Source organism: Bos javanicus, chromosome 18, assembly GCF_032452875.1.
Source record: "Bos javanicus breed banteng chromosome 18, ARS-OSU_banteng_1.0, whole genome shotgun sequence".
Lineage (NCBI taxonomy): Eukaryota > Metazoa > Chordata > Mammalia > Artiodactyla > Bovidae > Bos > Bos javanicus.
The window spans coordinates 57189628-57208449 of NC_083885.1; the positions used below are offsets into that span (position 1 = coordinate 57189628).

The 18822-nt window shown below is 47.9% G+C and overlaps 1 protein-coding gene across 1 annotated transcript; it reads right to left on the reverse strand.

Annotated features, from left to right (window-relative positions):
* Positions 1–4642: 4642 nt before the first annotated feature.
* On the reverse strand, positions 4643–13467 carry CEACAM18 (CEA cell adhesion molecule 18). Its single transcript, XM_061389111.1, has 6 exons — positions 13286–13467; positions 11724–12080; positions 10276–10545; positions 8358–8633; positions 6772–6907; positions 4643–5651 (listed from the first exon to the last, which is right to left on the reverse strand). Exons 1-6 carry the CDS (start codon positions 13335–13337, stop codon positions 5633–5635), a joined length of 1110 nt encoding a protein of 369 aa, XP_061245095.1. The 5' UTR covers positions 13338–13467; the 3' UTR covers positions 4643–5632.
* Positions 13468–18822: the final 5355 nt, after the last annotated feature.

Here is an 18822-nt window from a genome sequence, read left to right on the forward strand (position 1 = left end):
CTGGTGATGTCTGCTCCTCGTGACTAGCAGTAACCTTCACAAGACAAGCAGAAACCTTCTTCAAAAAAATATGTGATTAATTAAAAAAATAAATGAAGTGGCAAAAAAAAAAAAAAAAGCTTGCTTGCATGTTCCTAAGTTACATATATACTGACCTTTTGCCCTATCTCTTTGGAGCAGTTTCTTAGACCTAGAAAGGCTGTCTCCAGAGCTATAGTCCTCATTTTGCCCTGAATAAAGCTTAACTCACAACTCTCACATTGTGAATTTTTTTCAGTTGGCAATGCCATGTTTAAATATTTTTGATATGGTGGGTTAAATATAATACAATTTAAAGTAATTTCGGATTTCCTTGGTGGTCCAGTGGTTAAGAGTCCTCCTGCCAATGCTGGGGACATGGGTTTGATCCCTCGGGAAACTAAGATTTCCACTCGGGAAACTAAGATCCTACATGCCGTGGGACAACTAAACCCATGCACCGTAACTCCTGAGTCTCTAGAGCCCTCGAGCCACCACTACGGAAGCTCCCACACCCTAGAACCCATGCTTTGCAACAAGAGAAGCCACCACAATGAGAATCCTACGCAGAGCAGAGAAGAGTAGCCCTCGATCAGGGCAACTAGAAAAAGCCTGCATGCAGCAACGAAGACTCAGTGTAGCCAAAAATAATAAATAAATAAAATCTAAAAGTAATTTCACCAAGTTGTTTTTCTATGGTGGCTATTAAGACTTTTAAAATTACATACATGGCTTGCATTCTATTTCTTTTGGACAGCATTACTCTAGAAGAAAACTTAGAAAAATATCTATGGATGTGCAAAGAATTCTTAAAGGACATCCAAAATACTAAGCATAAAAATACCTAAATTAGACTTCATTAAACACTTCTGTTCATCAAAGACAGAATTAATAATATAAAAGGGAAGCTATAAGGTAGGAGAAAATCATATCTATCTATCTATATCTTCTATCTATCAAGAGATCCCTGAAAGACAGGTTGAACTTATATATAAAGAATTCTTACTAGTTGATAAACCGATGTTTTCAAAAAAGAAGTTGGGCCCCAAATGGAGTCATACTTGCTAAGCCCCATATCAGCAAACAACACTTATTACCTAACCTAATTGCGATTTCAGCCTCCCAAGGATGTGACCTTTAACCAGTCCGTTTGTAATTTTCTGGTCAGCACTAGTGAGATGATGTTCCATATAGATCTCTATCTCCCAAAGAAAGATGAAGTAATTCATTCTTCCCTGGTCCCTGCACCCTTCCGATATAAAAGACTTCCATTTTGTACATCTTTCTACTTGTTCAGTGAGATGTTGCCTGATTCATGAATAAGCAAATATCTAATTAGATATTTAAATCTGCTCAGTTGAATTTTACTTTTTACACTGATGACAACCTAATTTTTAAATTGGGAAAATATATATATATATTTTTGTAAGAGAAGAGATCCAAATGACACATGAAAAAGTGCTGAAAAGATGCCAGAGAAATGAAAATTGTAATCACAATAGATGTTCTATCACAACTGTTATAGTGGCTAAAGTTTTAAAACCTAAGCATACCAAATATTAGAGGGGATGTGGAGGAGCTGGAACTCTTGTACATTTCTGAGTGTGCTCAGACTCTCAGTCGTGTCAGACTCTCTGTGACCCCATGGACTGTAGCCCACAAGGTTCCTCTGGCTGTGGAATTTTCCAAGCAAGAACATTGGAGTAGGTTGCCATTTCCTACTCCCGAGATCTTCCCAAACCAGGGATTGAACCCGCGTTTCCTGCCTTGGCAGGAGGGTTCTTGACAACTGCACCACCTGGAAGCCACACATTTCTGGGGTGGAATGTAAATAGTGCAACTGCTTTGGAAGATGATGTGGCAGTTTTGTGTACAGTTACGCATAATGCATCCATCCTATGACCCAGCAATTCTACTCCTAGAAATTTACTCTGGAAGAATAAAAGCAAATATCCACACAAACACTTATATGTGACTGTGTATAGCAGCATTATTTATAATGGCCTAAATGTGGAAATAACCCAAATACTAGAAGAGAATGGATAACCAAAGTATGGTATATCCATACAATGGAATACTAGTCCTCAAAAACAACAACAACAACACATGTAACGAGAATGAATTTTGAATACATGTTGAATGAAAGAAACCAGATGCAAAAGAATACATACCTTATAATTCCATTGATATGAAGCTCAGGAATAGGTAAAATTAATGTGCAGTATCAGAAATTCCTCCTTCATGGATCACAGCCTTGTCCTGGTGAAGGGGCTTGCATAACTCAATGAAGCTTTGAGCCATAGTTCAGGGCCACCCAAGACGGATGAGTCATAGTGAAGAGTTCTAAAAAAACGGGATCCACTGGAGAAGGAAATGCCAACCCCCTCCAGTATTCTTGCCTGGAAAATTCCGTGGACAGAGGAGCCTGGTGGACTACTGTCCTCGGGGCTACAAAGAGTCGGACACAACTGAGCACACACAATTGACTTCCAATATTATATCAGTTTCAAGTGTACAATAGAGTGATTTGACTTTTTTTATGGAGATATATGTTTAGATACAGACGTAGAACACGTGCCCATCTCTGTCAATGGGAATACGCAATGGTTAACTTGGGATGTCTTTGTGTTAGTCGCTCAGTTGTGTCCAACTCTTTGTGACCTCACAGACTCTGTAGCTCACCAGGCTTCTCTGTCCATGGAACTCTCCAAGCAAGAATACTGGAATGGATTACCATTCCCTTCTCCAGAGGAATTTCCCAACCCAGGGAACAAATCCCGGTCTTCTGCATTGCAGGCAGATTCTTTACTGTTTGAGCTACAGGGAAGTCTGTATCGTGAAAGTGAAAGTCGCTCAGTCGTGCCCGACTCTTTGCGACCCCATGGACTGTATAGTCCATGGAATTCTCCAGGCCAGAATACTGAAGTGGGTAGCCTTTTCCTTCTCCAGCGGATCTTCCCAACCCAAAAATCGAACCAGGGTCTCATGCATCGCACACAGGCAGATTCTTTACCGACTGAGCTATGAGGGAAGCCTATGAGGGATGTGTTTAGTTTTTTATTATTCACATCAAGCAATTTTTGGAAATACTTGTGAATCTAATGCATCTTAATGCATAGATATGACAGGCTGTGGTCCATGGGGGTGCAAAAGTGCTGGACACGACTTAGTGACTAAACAACAACAATGGTGGTTAAATAATCGAGCACAGAGGCCACAAAAAAGGGTTTGGGATGTGTAGGGAGAGCATACAGACATAGCACCAAGATGCAATAGCAGGCACTTCTTTCCAATAGGACTCCACAGGGGAGGGAGCTGGGAGCCTGGCACAGGGGAAGAGGTTTCCATCTCAAATCTTGACAATTTATATCCGGAAGAATTTCTCATGGCAGCTCACAGTCCCGATTCTCTCCTAACAAGGACTGGGATCCCTGTTGCCTCCTTCTCCTGAATCACTCTTCATAACAACCCTCCCAGCTTTTTCTGAGCCACTCAGCTGCAATCCTGGAATGACCTGTGCCCGGTGGGTGGATCCAGGCAGTGACAGACAGAAAGCCCCACTCACTCTTTTCCTTCTCCCTTCCTGCACTCATGATGAAAAAAAAAAAAAAACCTCATCGTTCCTCCCAGAGGAAGGTCCCTGTTTACCTGACGTGGCTTGGCCACTGTCCAGCCCCATCCAGGATGCCTTCTGGGTTTGAACAGCAGAATTTATAACTACCTCCCACTCCCCAGTTGAGACCAGGCATTAATTCAAAGTTCCCAGAAGCATTGTCACTTCTGAATCAAGCTGGGGAATGAACTGGGGTGTGGAAGGTCGTCTGTGCCTTTGCTGGGTCCCAGCTGGGTGGTGGAGTCTGACAGTAGCTTTCTTCTAAAAAACGATCAGATACACATATGGCTTCCTGGGACCTTTGCCAAGCACCTGGCTGGTGTGAGGCTCTGTGCCAGGTGTGCTGAAGGATCCTAAGGAATGCAAAGTGTCACTCAGGTTATGGAGACGAGGAACCAGGCTCAGAGAGGTTAGGCAGCTGCCTCGGGGTCACCCAGCTACTCAGGGCAGCACTGGGACTCACGCCCCTCCAGGGTTCTGAGGGTCTCTTCCTCATGGGCTGTTGTTGGGTCAGGCAACCAGCAGACCCCTTGGCCATGTGTTTGCACAAAATAATCTCCCATGAGGACTTTTGATTTTTACTGAAGAAACAGCAGTGAATGACCTAGTGACTTGGGGACAGGCAGATGCAGATGAGGAGACGAAGGCTAGAGGACCCAAGACGGAACAAGAGGTCTTAAGCAATGGGCCCAGGAGACTGCCTTGTGTCCAGAAATGGCCCTAACTGCTTCATATTTCACTGTTTGAAATACCTTCAAACAGTCAGGTATTTCCTGAGAGCAGCGACAACCACAAAGGCTTGGCTGGGCCTCCACACTCCCATAGATATGGCCAGGAGATCTTTTTCTTTCCCCTCCCTCCCTTCTTTCTATTCTGTTATGGGGATGAGCAAATTTGCTTCGATATTTTTGGACACGTGCATGAAGAGAGCTCAAGAAGAAGTTCCAGAAATGGCATTATGAGGTCTCAATAAACCGTATGTTGTTTTAATTTTATTGGTTCTTATGCTAAATATGAAAACAACGTATACACTTTGAGAAGGAAAAAAAAAAAAAACCACTTCAGAGCATACGGTAAAGTGCAAAAAGGGAAATTTAGATAGCACCATTAAGAGTTAACAGTTTCTACAATTTGTGCACAGATATTTTTATATATATGGAGATACATATGGTATATCTATATGTGGATATTGTCATCGTTGTTCACTTGCTAAGTCATGTCCCACTCTTTGCGCCATGGACTGCAGCACACCAGGGTCCCGTCTTTCACTATCTCTCGGAGTTTGTGCAAACTCATGTCCATTGAGTCGACGATGCCATCCAACCATCTCACTGGATATATATAGCATATGTGTGTATGTGTGTGTGTACACATACTGTAATATTGTACCTATATCAGTTAACTAATCTATACTTTTCACAACATGGTCTTATCAGATGCAGGTCTGTATTGTGCGTTTCTAACTCGGCATCAAGTTGTGAACATTTCGCACACCAGTGAGTCTCGTTGCCCAGCAGTTTCTAACCATGACATTCATCCGACATGCGCTGTGGCTCCAACTCTCTGTCACTGGCGATGCTGAGATGGGGCATCTTTGCAGCCTCTCTAATGGTCCCACCGGGTCTGGTTAAGGGAGTAGAGAAGTTGAAATCCAATTTACTGGTGGGGAAGAGGCGTGGGAATTAGAACTCCGAGCTCCGCGCATGCCCCGCCCCAGTCTGCATCCCATTGGCTGGTTCTGATTGGCAGATGGAGTGGTCAGTGTCCATGTGCTCCTGGGGTTCCCCAGCATCCCACCACCCAGTCCTAGGAGCAGACTGTAGACGTTCTCTGGGAGCCTCCACCTCCAGTCCCAGTGGGACTGGCCTGAGTCCCTTGCTTGGCTGTCCCCTCCAGGAAGTCCCTGGGCCCCTTCCAGCCTAGCCCGTCCCTATGGGGACTCTCACTTCCGCCTCACCTCCTTGCTTGTCCGGTTTTATTCTCCAGGTCTGAGGCAGACAGTCATATAGACCAATTTGCCCTATGGAGAGAAATTAGGGAAGAAGTCAGATCTGGGATCCATAGGAAACTGAGAGTCCTGGGTAGATGAGGGGTCAGCTTCTTCTTTCCAAGGCCCCGTACTCCTAAGAGAGATAAGGAATCTGGGGGCTTACCCCTTACAATGAGTGTCTCCAACATTTACACAGTTTAATATTTCTGAGGTCTTAAGGTCGCTAGAGAGCAATGCTGTGGGGCAGGGGAGAGGGAAAACAGACAGGGTGTTCCTGGAAAAGATATAGGTACTACCTGGCTTGATTATTCATGATGATGAATTTCACACCTGTTTTATGCCAGGCACTATGGTAGATCATGTATAGAAATTGTCCTGAACTCACCAAACAGATACATAAGATATATTTTGTGGCTGAAAGAACAGGTGTTTGCAGAGGTTCCTGGGCAGTCACTTGCCCAAAGTCACACAACTTCCTAGGTTCAAGTCTAAACTGCCTCTTTTTATGAAGCCCCTAGAGTCCTAAGATCAGAGTTGGGGTAAATTCCGGGGCAATAAGGAGAGCTCACATTTTCTGAGCACTTCCTCCATGCCAGCGCCCAGCACTGTAACCTGGGTGACACTACCAGTCTCCGCACAGAGTAAGTGATTGTTATCAGCATCACCTCCACTTTGTTGTTATTGTTGCTGTTTAGTCGCTACGTTGTGTCTGACTCTTTGCGATCCCATGGACTGCAGAACGCCAGGCCCCCCGTCCTTCACTATATCCTGGAGTTTACTCAAACTCATGTCCACCTAGTTGGTGATGCTATGCAACCACCTCATCCTCTGTCTCCCCCTTCTCCTCCTGCCCTCAATCTTCCCCAGCATCAGGGTCTTTTCCAATGAGTCGGCTCTTTGCCTCAGGAGACCAAAGTATTGGAGCTTCAGCTTCAGCATCAGTCCTTTCATCATCTCTACTTTACCGGTGAGCAGATGGAGCCTCATGTCCTTGTTATCTATTTGTTTGCCCAGATGATCCCTGAATACGCAGTTCCTGGTTGGTCCCTTCCCCATTCTGGCTCTGCCTTCCCTCTCAAGGATGTGCTGTCCCTTGAGTTTGAGCCCCCGGCCAGTGTCCCACCCTGGGTCCAATGCAATAGGTACCTACCTGGTAGAGTAATGTCTGAACAGGGCACGGATCAGGACCATAAGGAAGTGGGTGAAGCCCAGAACTGTGAATATGATGAGAAACACCAACAAGGAGCCTGAGATGGTGAAACTTCTGCTGACAACAGGCCGGTGCCCTAGGAGGAGAAGATGCATAGAGGTTGTCAAGAGCACCATTCGCTCATCCCTTTGTATGCTCACACATCTGCTCTTTGACGATTTCTCAGCACCTTCTTCTATGTGCGAAGCACTGTTCCGGGTGTTTAGGGGCCCAGCAGTGAACAAAAGAAACTTCTTGATTTGATGGGGCTGACATTCTAGCTGGGAAGTGGAGCAGTCAGCAATTAAGCAAAGAAACATCCCACTTCATCACAGGTAGTGAGAAGTGCTCTGGAAAAGCATGAGCCCAAGTAAGGGGACGGAGGGCAGCAGGGCAGGGTGTGCTGGATACAAAGGGTCATAAACTCATTCCACAGGGATTCATTCACTGAGCTCCAACTGTATGCCAGGTACCGTGTTAAAAACTGGGGACAAATGATTATCAAAGTGCTTGTCCAGCCTCTCTCTGACCTTCTGAAGTTTAATAGTCCAATGGATGTCAAATGGCATGAATTGAAGCATCATTCATACACAAAAGTTGTATCTGTTCGATCCTTAGTAAATAGTGAGAGGTAACTGAAATAAATGTCTCCAGCCCCCACTTGATGTCCACTCACATCATTCTGAGCCAGGCTGACAGCTTCTCGTGCCGACTGATTTCTCTCATGCAGCAACCCCATCGACTAGAACCCTCACTACCAAACTTCAAAGGGGAAAACTGGGGCTCAGAGAGGTGACGCTGCTGCCCCTGTTCACACAGAGGGGCAGTGGCAGAGCTGGGATTTGATCTCAGGTCACTAGGCTCCAGAGCTCCTGCTCTTCACGGCCCTGCATGCCTACTCTCTCCCCAAGCCTGTCCATCTCTCTCCATAGTGTAGAGGGTTGGACATGGGGTTCCTGAATAGGTGCCTCCCCTACGTGCAGACTCCTTCCTAACCTGCTCCAGAGGCCACACCATGGACAGCTCCCCACGTCCCCCGTACCACCTCCCCTGGCGTGTTCCCACTTCCTCATCTCAGAGCAGCCCCATGGATCTGTGGAGGGCAGAGGCTGTAGGGTTTGAATCCTGCATCCTCTGCCCATGAGAACTGGAGCCTTGAACAAAGCGCCCAAACTCTCTGTGGCTCGATTTGCTCACTGGTAGAGTGAAGGTGATGCTAATAATGGTCACTTTCTCTGTAAGGAGACTGGAGGGTCACCCAGCTTAGAATCACCCAGGTTAGAAAGGTAGCTGCTAGAGTAAATGCTTAGTCAGTGTTGGCTGATCCCGCATCCCTGGAATTCACTCCAACTCTAACCTGAGGACTCTGGGGGCTTCATAAAGGAGGCAGTTTGGACTTGGACTTGGGAGGTTGAGGGGACTTCATCTGACTATTGTGAGCATGGCAACACACGGTGAAGAGGACATTTCTGATGACAGGCATCCCCCAGGCAGAGGCATAGAAGTGGGGAGATTTGGAGAGAGCGACAGGCCTCTCCTGCACTCACAGGGTGCCTGGATGTGGACTTCATCGTACAAGGTCAGCTGGGTGGCGGAGTTCTCTGCGATGCACCTGTATCTGCCCATCTGGTCCCAGGTCAGACTTGGGAGGGTGATGTTCTTCTCTGAGAAGCTCAGGAGGGAGCCATTGTGGATCCAGCGGTACTTGGATTCTGGTCTGGAATAGGAGATGCACTCCATCTCCACCTGGGAGCCAATCTCAGCAGACAGGATGCCACTGAAGTCAGTGGGACTGCTCCTGAGCTGCAGACTGTAGGGCCCATCTGCAGAGACAGAGCAGGACCCCTGGAACCATGCTTCTGACACCTGAGGGTCCCGACTCCTTCTCTCAGTCCACACGAAGTCCTCCCCAGCCCCCAGATGCCCCCACTCTGTACCCCAAGCAGACTCCCAGACCCATCCAAGCCACAGCAGCTGAGCCAACGACAATGACAGTAACCGTAGCATCTTCTGTTGCCAAGAGGTACTACAGCCCAGCTCCCTGGCTGCCCTTCACTTCGTAATAAAATAGAAAAGTAAAAGTAGAAGCAGGCATCACACCTACTGCACTCCCGGCACTGTTTTAAACATGTCACACATTCACACACTCACTTAATTCCCACCCAACCCATGTGACCACAGCCACTCTTGATCCATTTCATGCCTGAGGATAACGAGGCTCAGAGGAGAGGTTTAGGGATTCACGAGTCCCCTGTTGACCTACAAAAGGACCAGGCAAGTACCCTTATGACCTGGGAGGAATTTCCCTGAACACTTGCAGCCCCCGTGTCTTTGGCTTTGGTTCCGAACCTCTGGCCAGTGAGCAGTGTGGGAAGGTCAGAAATGATGACCCCTTTGTCCACAGCTCTCGGTTTAGGGAATCTGAGACACTGCAAGAGTGGTTCCAGATTTAAATGTGATGATGACGCTAGACTTAGAGATGAAAGAGTTGAATCAGTGTGAACAGTCCTGGAAGGTTTCAAAGAATCTGAGTTTCACTGCCTTTCTAAGTTCAGTGTCTTGGATTTACAAGACTTGTTTGAGAATTTGAGCAGGTCTTAGTGGGATACCAACTTGCGTTGATGGGCAGCAGAGGACTTTAACAGAGTGTCTATAAAATGCATAATTTAGCTTGAAAACCAAACTCTTTAAAGGAGTATGATCAGTCCCATCCCAGTAACAGCAAAAGTGAACATGATTTTATTAAATTTAGAAGAACTGAATAAAATGATCAGTGAGCTGAATTTGAAGACTCGTGAACAGTTGGGTTTTGAAAAATTAAGAAATGAAATGTCGTTTTAAGAAATGGTTGTAGGGGCTTCCCTGGTGGCTCGGTGGTAAAGAATCCACCTGCCAATGCAGGAGACGTGGGGTCCATCCCCGATCAGGGAGGATCCCACAAGCCTCAGAGCAATTAAGCCCGAGCCCATAACTCTTGAGCCTGCACTCTAGAGCCCGGGAGCAGCAACTACTGACGCCCACCCACCCTAGAGCTCGTGTTCAGCAACAGGAGAAGCTACCACAGCAAAGAGCAGCGCCCGCTCGATGCAACTACAGAAGAGCCTGCACGAAGCAGTGAAGACCCAGCACAGCCAAAAACAAATCAATAAAATGATGTTTCAAACAATTGGTTGTAAGCAGTCCCCTCATGACACAAGGGACAGGTGTCACAAATTGACACTATTTCTAATCTGAGAGGTAGGGATTAGGGCCCCCATTTTAAACTGAGTGGAGACCAGGGTTCTGAGCAGCCAGTAGGGTTCTGAAGCCTAAGGGTTAAATAGTCAAACCTGGGATTTGAACCCAGAGCAGCTGTCTGCAAGGCGGCTCATGTTGCTCTCTCCAGTTCTGCCAGTTTTATTGCTATGCTGTGGGAAAACCCAGAGCCCCACCACAGCTTCACTCTCACGACCCCAGAACACTCACAGGCCACTGTCACATAGACGAGGTCACTTTTCTGAATGAACTCTGGGAGAATTTCTATCCCGCACTGAAGTGGTGAGTCGAAGCGGCTGAACATTCGGATAACGAGGGTCTTGTTGTCCAGGGAGATGGTCATCCGGTAATTGCTGGACACCGGTGCATGATTCACATACCACTGGACGTGGCTGTCATTGGTGTAGCAAGTGGCAGCCACCGCATCCTCGCCATCTACGACGGAGGTGGTGTTGACTGAGATTTGCGGGATTTCCAACTCTGGGTGAAGCAGGGAGGAGAAGGTTAGGGGTTGGATCTGTCTCCCCACACTCTGCTCCTCTTCAACGGGGGTTTCAGGCTATGTTGAGGGGAGAAGCCCAGAATTCTAAGATAGGATCTAGGATCCTGGCAAGAGAGCATCCCTGGGGCTGAGAGGGACATAGAAGCAGGAGTGGGCACGAGGCAGTCGAAATGAGGGTTCTCTACTGACCTGTCTTCCAATGCTCTGAGCCATCTCTATGGCTCCATTACAATAACCGTGAATTCTTACTATTGTCCAGTGGCCTGATGGTTGCTTCTGAACCCCCAAACCAGGACACCCCCATCAAAGGAAGTGCAGATAGAACTCAAAGTAACTGACAGTGTTTGTTCTCCATAACGATTCCTCCCATTAACTTTTCCCATTCTTTTTACAAATTTCTGCCTCTAACCTTAAGACAGACCACAGCGATGGATAATACTGCCATTTTACACATGAGAAAACCGAAGCTCAAAAAGTGACATGGTATATAAAGAGTCAGAGGGGAACTAAGTTCTCCCAGCCTTCAAAATCCACACTGTCCTGCCCTAGCCCTGTGGAGTACCAGGATCTCACTGGAGTAGACAGAATTCCAAGATGGCCCCATGATCTCCACTCCATGGTATAACGCCTCTATAATCCCATCCCCTCAATGTGAGTGGAGCTCCTGACTTTGTTGTAGCCTATTGAATATGGCTAAGGTGATGGGCTGTCTGTTACTTCCAGCATAAGCTTTGTTGTATTAGACTCCTCTCTAGACAGAGAAATTTTTGTTGGCCTTGAAGAGGCAAAGAGCCAGGATGTGAAATCCTGTAGACAGAGTCACATGTGAGAACACAGCCCCAGCCAACACCCTGTGAGTCTCAGCGCTGGAAATGGCTGAGCCACATCAGAACTTCTGACTCACAGAAGCAGTGTTCTTTTAAGCTACTAAGTTTGAGGCTATTTGTCACACAGCAGGAGATAACTAATACACTGAGAGGGAACCTGGAGCCCTTGAAGGTAGTGAGGGTCCCATTTCTGGGGAGAAGCTGGGCTACCATCCACCAAGGTTCCCAGTGTCATCTGGAGGTGGGTGGAGACAGGACAGTGTGAGCTTCAAGGGACACCGTTCCCTAAACTCAGCTGCAGTTGGGTGGTGGGGCCGCTGCTAACTCACCTAGAATCTCGAGCCAGCCAGTTGCTCTCTGGGTGTCATTGATGGTGTCCACCCTCACTGTGTAGTTCCCCGTGTCATTTAACTGTGACCTCCAGATCCTCAGGGTACCTCTAATGGACACACTTTCCCGGCCGCTGTACATGGGCCCATCCCGCCTGGAATGAGATGTGGCGTTGTAGCTGATAATCAGATTTTCCTCAGTGTCATTTGCACCTCGGTGCCAGCTGTATTCCTGAACATCTTCAGGGGCGTTCTCGATGGCCAGTGAGCTCGAATATCTTTCCACTCCGATGAGTGAATCCGGGGTGATGTAGATTTGGCTGGAGGCCTGGCGGATCCCACAGGCCAGCAGACTGGCTGAGGAAGACAAACAGAAAAAGGCACACACACACACATACATGCACACAGGTTTACACTGCAGATCATGATCCACAGAGACCTTGGAAAATGGGTCAAGGGTTTCTAGCTCCTGAAGGACTTGGCAGTCTGTTCCCCCGCTCTCCATCACCTCAGCCCCTGCCCTGGTCCATTCTTTTATCGTCCTGTTCCAGGCTGGCCTCCTCCCTGAACTCCAGCCCATCCTCACAGGTCAGTTTTGTGGATCCTTGTGAAGCCTCATAGGTGACCCTGCTCTCCCTCTGTTCATGTATCTTCCATGGCTCCCCAGTGCTCTCACTATAGGTTCAACCCTTAGCATAGCTTGTGAAACATGTAGAGAGAACTGGTCTCTAGGACCCAAGGTAGGCTCTTTTTGAGTCACAGCTACCCTACTTTACCACCTTTGTTCATTCATCAGAAGACACAGCATCCAGACTGTGTGCCCCAGTCACACACATAGCTCTTCTTGACCCACCACACATACTCTTCCTCACTTCTAGCACCCTGATCTCTGCTTTCTCCTCCCCATGTCCATCTTCCTTGTTGACTCACTTCTGTGTCCCCAGCTCCCCAGAGATCAGGGTGGAGCCCAGCAGGAGGGCTCAGAATGGTTATCTGGGGGGATTAAACTCCCCCAAGAGGATCTACACTGTCTTTAATTTACCACTTAGGATTAGTGGTGCAAACACCAATGGGGGTGTGTATCTGTTATCTCCTAAGTGGGGGGCAGGTGTCTGCTGCTATAGGAACCCTAAGCCTTGCCTCCACGGAGGAGGCAAAGACAGCTGAGACCCCCTGCTCCAGGGCTCCAGGTGTGGGCCCTAGAGGTTTTGAAGGACAGTATATGTGGCCACCAGGGCAACATGAGAGTGGTCAGTATCAGGAGGAAGCACAGTGTTTTGGGGGAAAGTGAAGGATTGGGAGGGGTCCTGCCAGAGAGGCAGTGAGGGGATCAGGGCAGAGGAGGTGAACCCAGAGGAAGTGCTTGCTGGGAATTGTGTGTTGGGGTTCAATTTCATCATGCCTTGTGGTGGGTAGAGAGGAATGCTACCTCTGTGTGTGCGTGTGTGTGTGTGTGTCTTGGGCAAGCCGTGCCCAGGTGTGTGAGTTCATGAGAGTTCTGCTGAGGGTCCTGGGTCACTCCCTTCTACCCCACCTGTATCCTGCTAGCCCCACTGTCTTACCCACAAGGACCAGTTCCCTCCAGAGTCTGCACGTGGGTCTGGAAAGGTCCATGAGCTGCTCCGGTCCTCCTGCTGGAGGGATCTTTCCAGGGACCCAGCCACCTCCTCTACCCTTTTACAGACCTGTGTCCTCTTAGGCCCCAGATGTGGTCTCCACCCACTTCCTGCTCAGGGATGGACTCTGAACTGCAAGGTGGGAGGAGCTGGGGAAAAGACACTCTGCTGGGTGGGTGATTATCTTTAGGACTTGATACCCACAAGGAAGGACCTTGGACCCATGGCAATTTAGAATGTCAATAATCATTATGAGGAATTTTTGATATCCCCAAATGACTTTTCTTAAAACTGAATTGGACCACCTGAGAACAAAAAGAGAACAAACAGCTCACTCATCACCTGGTTGTACAAGGGTTCAGTCACTACCTGCTTCAATCTCCCAGCAACAGTGAACCCTGAGAGGATTTCGGGATGAAAAAACAGGATGAAGCACTCTGTGATTTGGATAATCGGGCCCCCATATGCATGACTCAGGAAGAATTTCATGAATTCTTCTGGTGATGAATTTCATAAATTCTGACTGATGACTTCTGCATCTGCTGCTGCTAAGTTGCTTCAGTCGTGTCCCACCCTGTGCTACCCCATAAGATGGCAGCCCGCCAGGCTCCCCTGTCCCTGGGACTCTCCAGAAAAGAACACTGGAGTGGGTTGCCATTTCCTTCTCCGATGCATGAAAGGGAAAAGTGAAAGTGAAGTTGCTCAGCCGTGTCCGACCCTCAGTGACACCATGGACTGAAGCCTTCCAGGCTCCTCCATCCATGGGATTCTCCAGGCAAGAGGAATTCTGCATCAGTCATATGCAAAAAAAAAAAAAAAAAAACCACTAAAATCATTAACTTGGTATATCTGTTCTTTGTGATGAGCTGTGATCAGTTACCAAGATGTATGCTTGATGACACATTTTTCTCAGCCCCCAAATTCAAATACACACTGGCTTCTCCCCTTCCTTTTTGGAGCCATTCCTCAGAGCTGTCTCCCAGGCTACAGTCCTCAGGAAGACCCTGAATAAAACTTAGATGCTCTGTGTTTTGCTTTAAGTGGACACCCTTTAATAGAGTCAGACTAACTTATCACCCTGGTTTCTCCAACTTATCAGTTAGTTCATATGCTTATCAGTGAAGACTTGCCAGTGACTCCAGCACCAGAGTGAAAGCCACTAACTGGGAAACGCCTGAGAGGTCTCTAGGAACCCAGAGACCAGCCAACTGATTTATTGTACAATCAGGATTGGGCAATCACTAGATGACTTTATCATGTGCTTTCTAGGGTTTTTCCAAAGCCTGTTCATTGGACAAAATTCAGGCTTGCACAGAAAAACCTGATGAACCTATTCAGGACTATCACAATCAGCCTCAGATTTGAAAGAAGATTCTGATCTTCCTTCAAATGTTGCTTCCAGCCAGGTAGCTTGTAACTCCATGGTTGTTAAAGGCTGAACTGGAACCTCTCTGTCTCATAAGAAGGACCAGGATGGGCTGGGAAACTCTGTTGGAGATTTAGCTAATCTCTTTCTTCCTCCCTCCCTCCTTGTTCCCCTTTCCTTCCTTTCATTCTAACTGCCATGGTGATGAACAAATTTGCTTATATATTTTTGGACACACCCATGAAGAAAGTTCAGAAAAAAGTTTCAGAAATGGCATTATGGGGTCTGAACTAACTTCATGATGTTTTAAATTTATTGGGTTATATTTTCTCTTTTTTTCAGATTTTTTTTAAATATTTTTTTTAACTGAAGGATAATTGCTTTGCAGAATTGTGTTGGTTTCTGCCAAAGTATTGGGTTGTCTTTTCTAACTATGAGAACAAATTATACACTTTGTGATGAAAAAAACTGCACTCAGAATATACAGTAAAGTGCAAAGAAGGAAACTGAGACAGAACTGCTGATAATTATCATTTTACTCAATTTTTGCACAGATCTGCATATTTACTATATGTACATCATGCATACATACGTATGTAAAATGTGGAGACAGTCATACAAACTGTAAAATTTTATCCATATCCACCAGCTAATACATGGTCTGTATTGTGCGTTTCTAACTCGGCATCAAGTCTGAACATTTTGCACACCAGTGAGTCTCGTTGCCCAGCGAAGTTTCTAACCATGACAGATTCACGTGACATGCGCTGTGCCCCGTTTAAGCAATTCTCGACTGTTGGACATGTGCAGATGGTTCCGTCTCTCTGTTACTGGCGATGCTGAGATGGGGCATATTTGCAGCCTCTCTGGTGGTCCCACAGGGTCAGGTTAAGGAAGTGGAGAAGTTGGAATCCTATTTACTGTGGGGAGGAGGCGTGGGAACTAGAGCCCGCCCCAGTCTACATCCCATTGGCTGGTTCTGATTGGCAGATGGAGTGGTCAGTAGCCATGTGCTCCTGGGCTTCCCCACCCTCTCACCGCACCCCCCCACCACCGCCCGGTCCTAGGAGCAGACTGTAGACTTTCTATAGGAGCCTCCACCTCCAATGCCAGAGTGACTGGCCTGAGTCCTTTGCTTTACTGTCGGTTCCAGCCAGTCCCTGGGCCACTTCCAGCCCAGCTCGTCTCTATGGGGTCTCTCACCTCCTTGCCCATCAGGTCGTCTCCTCCATGTCTGAGGTGGACAGTCGTACAGACCGATTTGCCCTATGGAGAGGAATTAGGGAAGAAGTCAAATCTGGGATCCACAGGAAACTGTAAGAATATAGGAGAGTCGTGGGTAGATGAGAGGTCACTGCTTCTTTCCAAGCCCGCACATCCTGAAGGAACCCCAGGAGTAGGAGGTGATGAATCTAGAGGCTTGACTTCTACACCAAAAGTCCCCACACTTTTATTGATTTTTTTGCCTTTGTGATTAGATAGCTTTCCCCCCATACTTTTAATATATCTGAGGTCTTAAGTTCTTGGAGGAAGACGTCATGGGTCATGGGATGGTGGACTGTATGGTCAGGCCACTCAGAATGGCTGTTCTCTTGCTCTCAGTCCATCCCCTGCCTGATCAGTGCCCGCTTCACCTACAGCCGACTCACATCACTGACCTGCCTACGCCTGCCACAGAACCCATGCTAAGCTGCTTCAGTCATGTCTGACTCTTTGCGACACTATGGACTGTAGCCCACCAGGCTCCTCCATCCTTGGGACTTCCCAGGCAAGAGCACTGGAGTGGGCTGCCAGTTCCTTCTCCAGGGGATCTTCCCAACCCAAGGATCGAACCTGAGTTTCCTGCATTGCCAGGCAGCTTCTTTACTGCTGAGCCACCAGGGAAGCCCCACTGAAATGATTGACCCCAAATGTTTATAGCGATGAGAATGGAAATCTTTGCTCCACTCTGTTTGTATAACTAATGCCAGTCCCTTCATCCTCCACAATGTGTGTCTAATCCCCACATTACCCTCCAGGGCAGTGTGACTCTTCATATCCTCCAGTAGGGGCCGGGAGGACGTGAGAGGAGGAATGCTCTGCTCAAGGTCACCCATCCAGCTGGCAGCAAAGCTGAGTTTCAAACCTAGATTTTAATCATCTCTCCACCCAATCTCTTCCCCTGCACCACTGACCTCTGCCACCCGTTTCCCCAACTTCTCTTGGTAACTAGTGACTACCATGACCAGATACATGCAGGATACTTGGCATGCACCCCTGTTATTCTCACACCTGCCCTTCTAGGTTGACCTTCAATATCTACACTGTAAACACAAACAAACTGGGCTGAAAAGATGTCACTGGACGAAACCTCACTGCTGTTTAGAGGCATGGCTGACCCCAGACCCTTATTCTCCCCTACAAGCCTCTGCTCCTTGAGAACTATTTGTTTGCCCAGATGACCCCTGACAGCCCTGTTCCTGGCTGATCACTTCCCCTTCTGGTTCTGCCTCCCCTTCTCAAGGGTGTGCTGGTCTTAGAGTCCCAGTCCCCAGTTGGTGTCCCACCCTGGGCCCAGAGTGATGGGTACCTGGTGGAGTAACATCTGATGAGGCCCAGAAGGATGAGTGTAAAGAGGAGGACATAGCCCAAGATTGATCACGTCATGAGGAAGTTCAGGAGCAGTGTTGACATGGTGACATCTTGGCTAATCTCTAGAAGAAGAGGCATGGAGGTCATGACCGGCCATTTGCTCATCCCTTCATTCACCCACACATCGGTTCCTCGGAGACTCACGAGCCCCTACCACGTGCGAGCACTGTTTCGGGTACTAGGGGCTCAGCAGTGAACAAAGCAAACTTCCTGCCCTAATGGGACTGGCATTCTAGCTGTGAGTTAACTGGGAATTCTAACTGGTGGACAGTTGAGAATTAAACATAGAGACATCCAGATTCACAACAGGCAGCAATAACTGCTCTGGCAAAGCTTCAACCCCCGTCAGGGGAGAGAAAGTGCCAGGGTAGGGTGGGCTGCATACACAGGGTCATGAACTCTTTCCAGGGGGATTCATTCACTGAGCTCCAACTGTGTGCCAGGTGCTATGTTAAAAACACATTGGTGATCAAAGAACTTGCCCAGCCTCTGTCCTCCTGAAGTTTAACAGTGCAGCATGTGTCAAATGTCATGAAATGAGGCATCATACATACACAAAAATTGTATCATTCGATGCTTAGTAAATAGTGCAGAGTGACTGAAATAAATGTCTCCAGCCCCCATTCAGCGTCCACTCATGTCATTCTGAGCCAGGCTGACAGCTCCTCGTGCCTGCAACCCCATCGACTAGAACCCTCACTACCAAACTGCAAAGGGGGAAACTGGGGCTCACAGAGGTGACACTGCGGCCCCTGTTCACGCAGAGGGGCAGCAGCAGAGCTGGGATTTGATCTTAGGTCACTGGGCTCCAGAGCTCCTGCTCTTCATGGCCCTGCATGCCTGCTCTCTCCCAAGCCTGTCCATCCTTCTCCGTGGTGTAGAGGATCGGACGTGAGGTCCCTGAATAGGTGCCTCCCCCACGTGCAGACTCCTTCCTAACCTGCTCCAGAGGCCACACCATGGACAGCTCCCAACGTCCCCTGCACCACCTCCCCTGGCGTGTTCCCACTTCCTCATCTCAGAGCAGCCCTGCGGATCTGTGGAGGGCAGAGGCTGTGAGGTCAGACGGCCAGGGTTTGAATCTTGAGTCCTCTACCTATTAGAACTGGAGCCTTGAACAAAGCATCCAAAGTTTTTGAAGCTCCATTTGCTCACTTGTACAGTGGAGGTGATGGTAATAATGGCCACTTACACTGTAGGGAGACTGGAGGGTCACCCAGGTTAGAATGGTGCTGCTAGTGTAAATGCTCAGTCAGTGTTGGCTGATCCTGCATCCCTGGAATTCACTCCAACTCTGACCTGAGGACTCCGGGGGCCTCATAAAGGAAGCAATCTGGACTTGGATCTAGGAGGTTGGGGGGGCTTCATCTGACCATCGTGAGGATGGTAACACACAATGAAGAGGGCATTTCTGATGACAAGCACTGCCTAGGCAGAGGCATGAGAATGGCAGGATTTGGAGAGAGCAAGGGGCAGCTGCTGCACT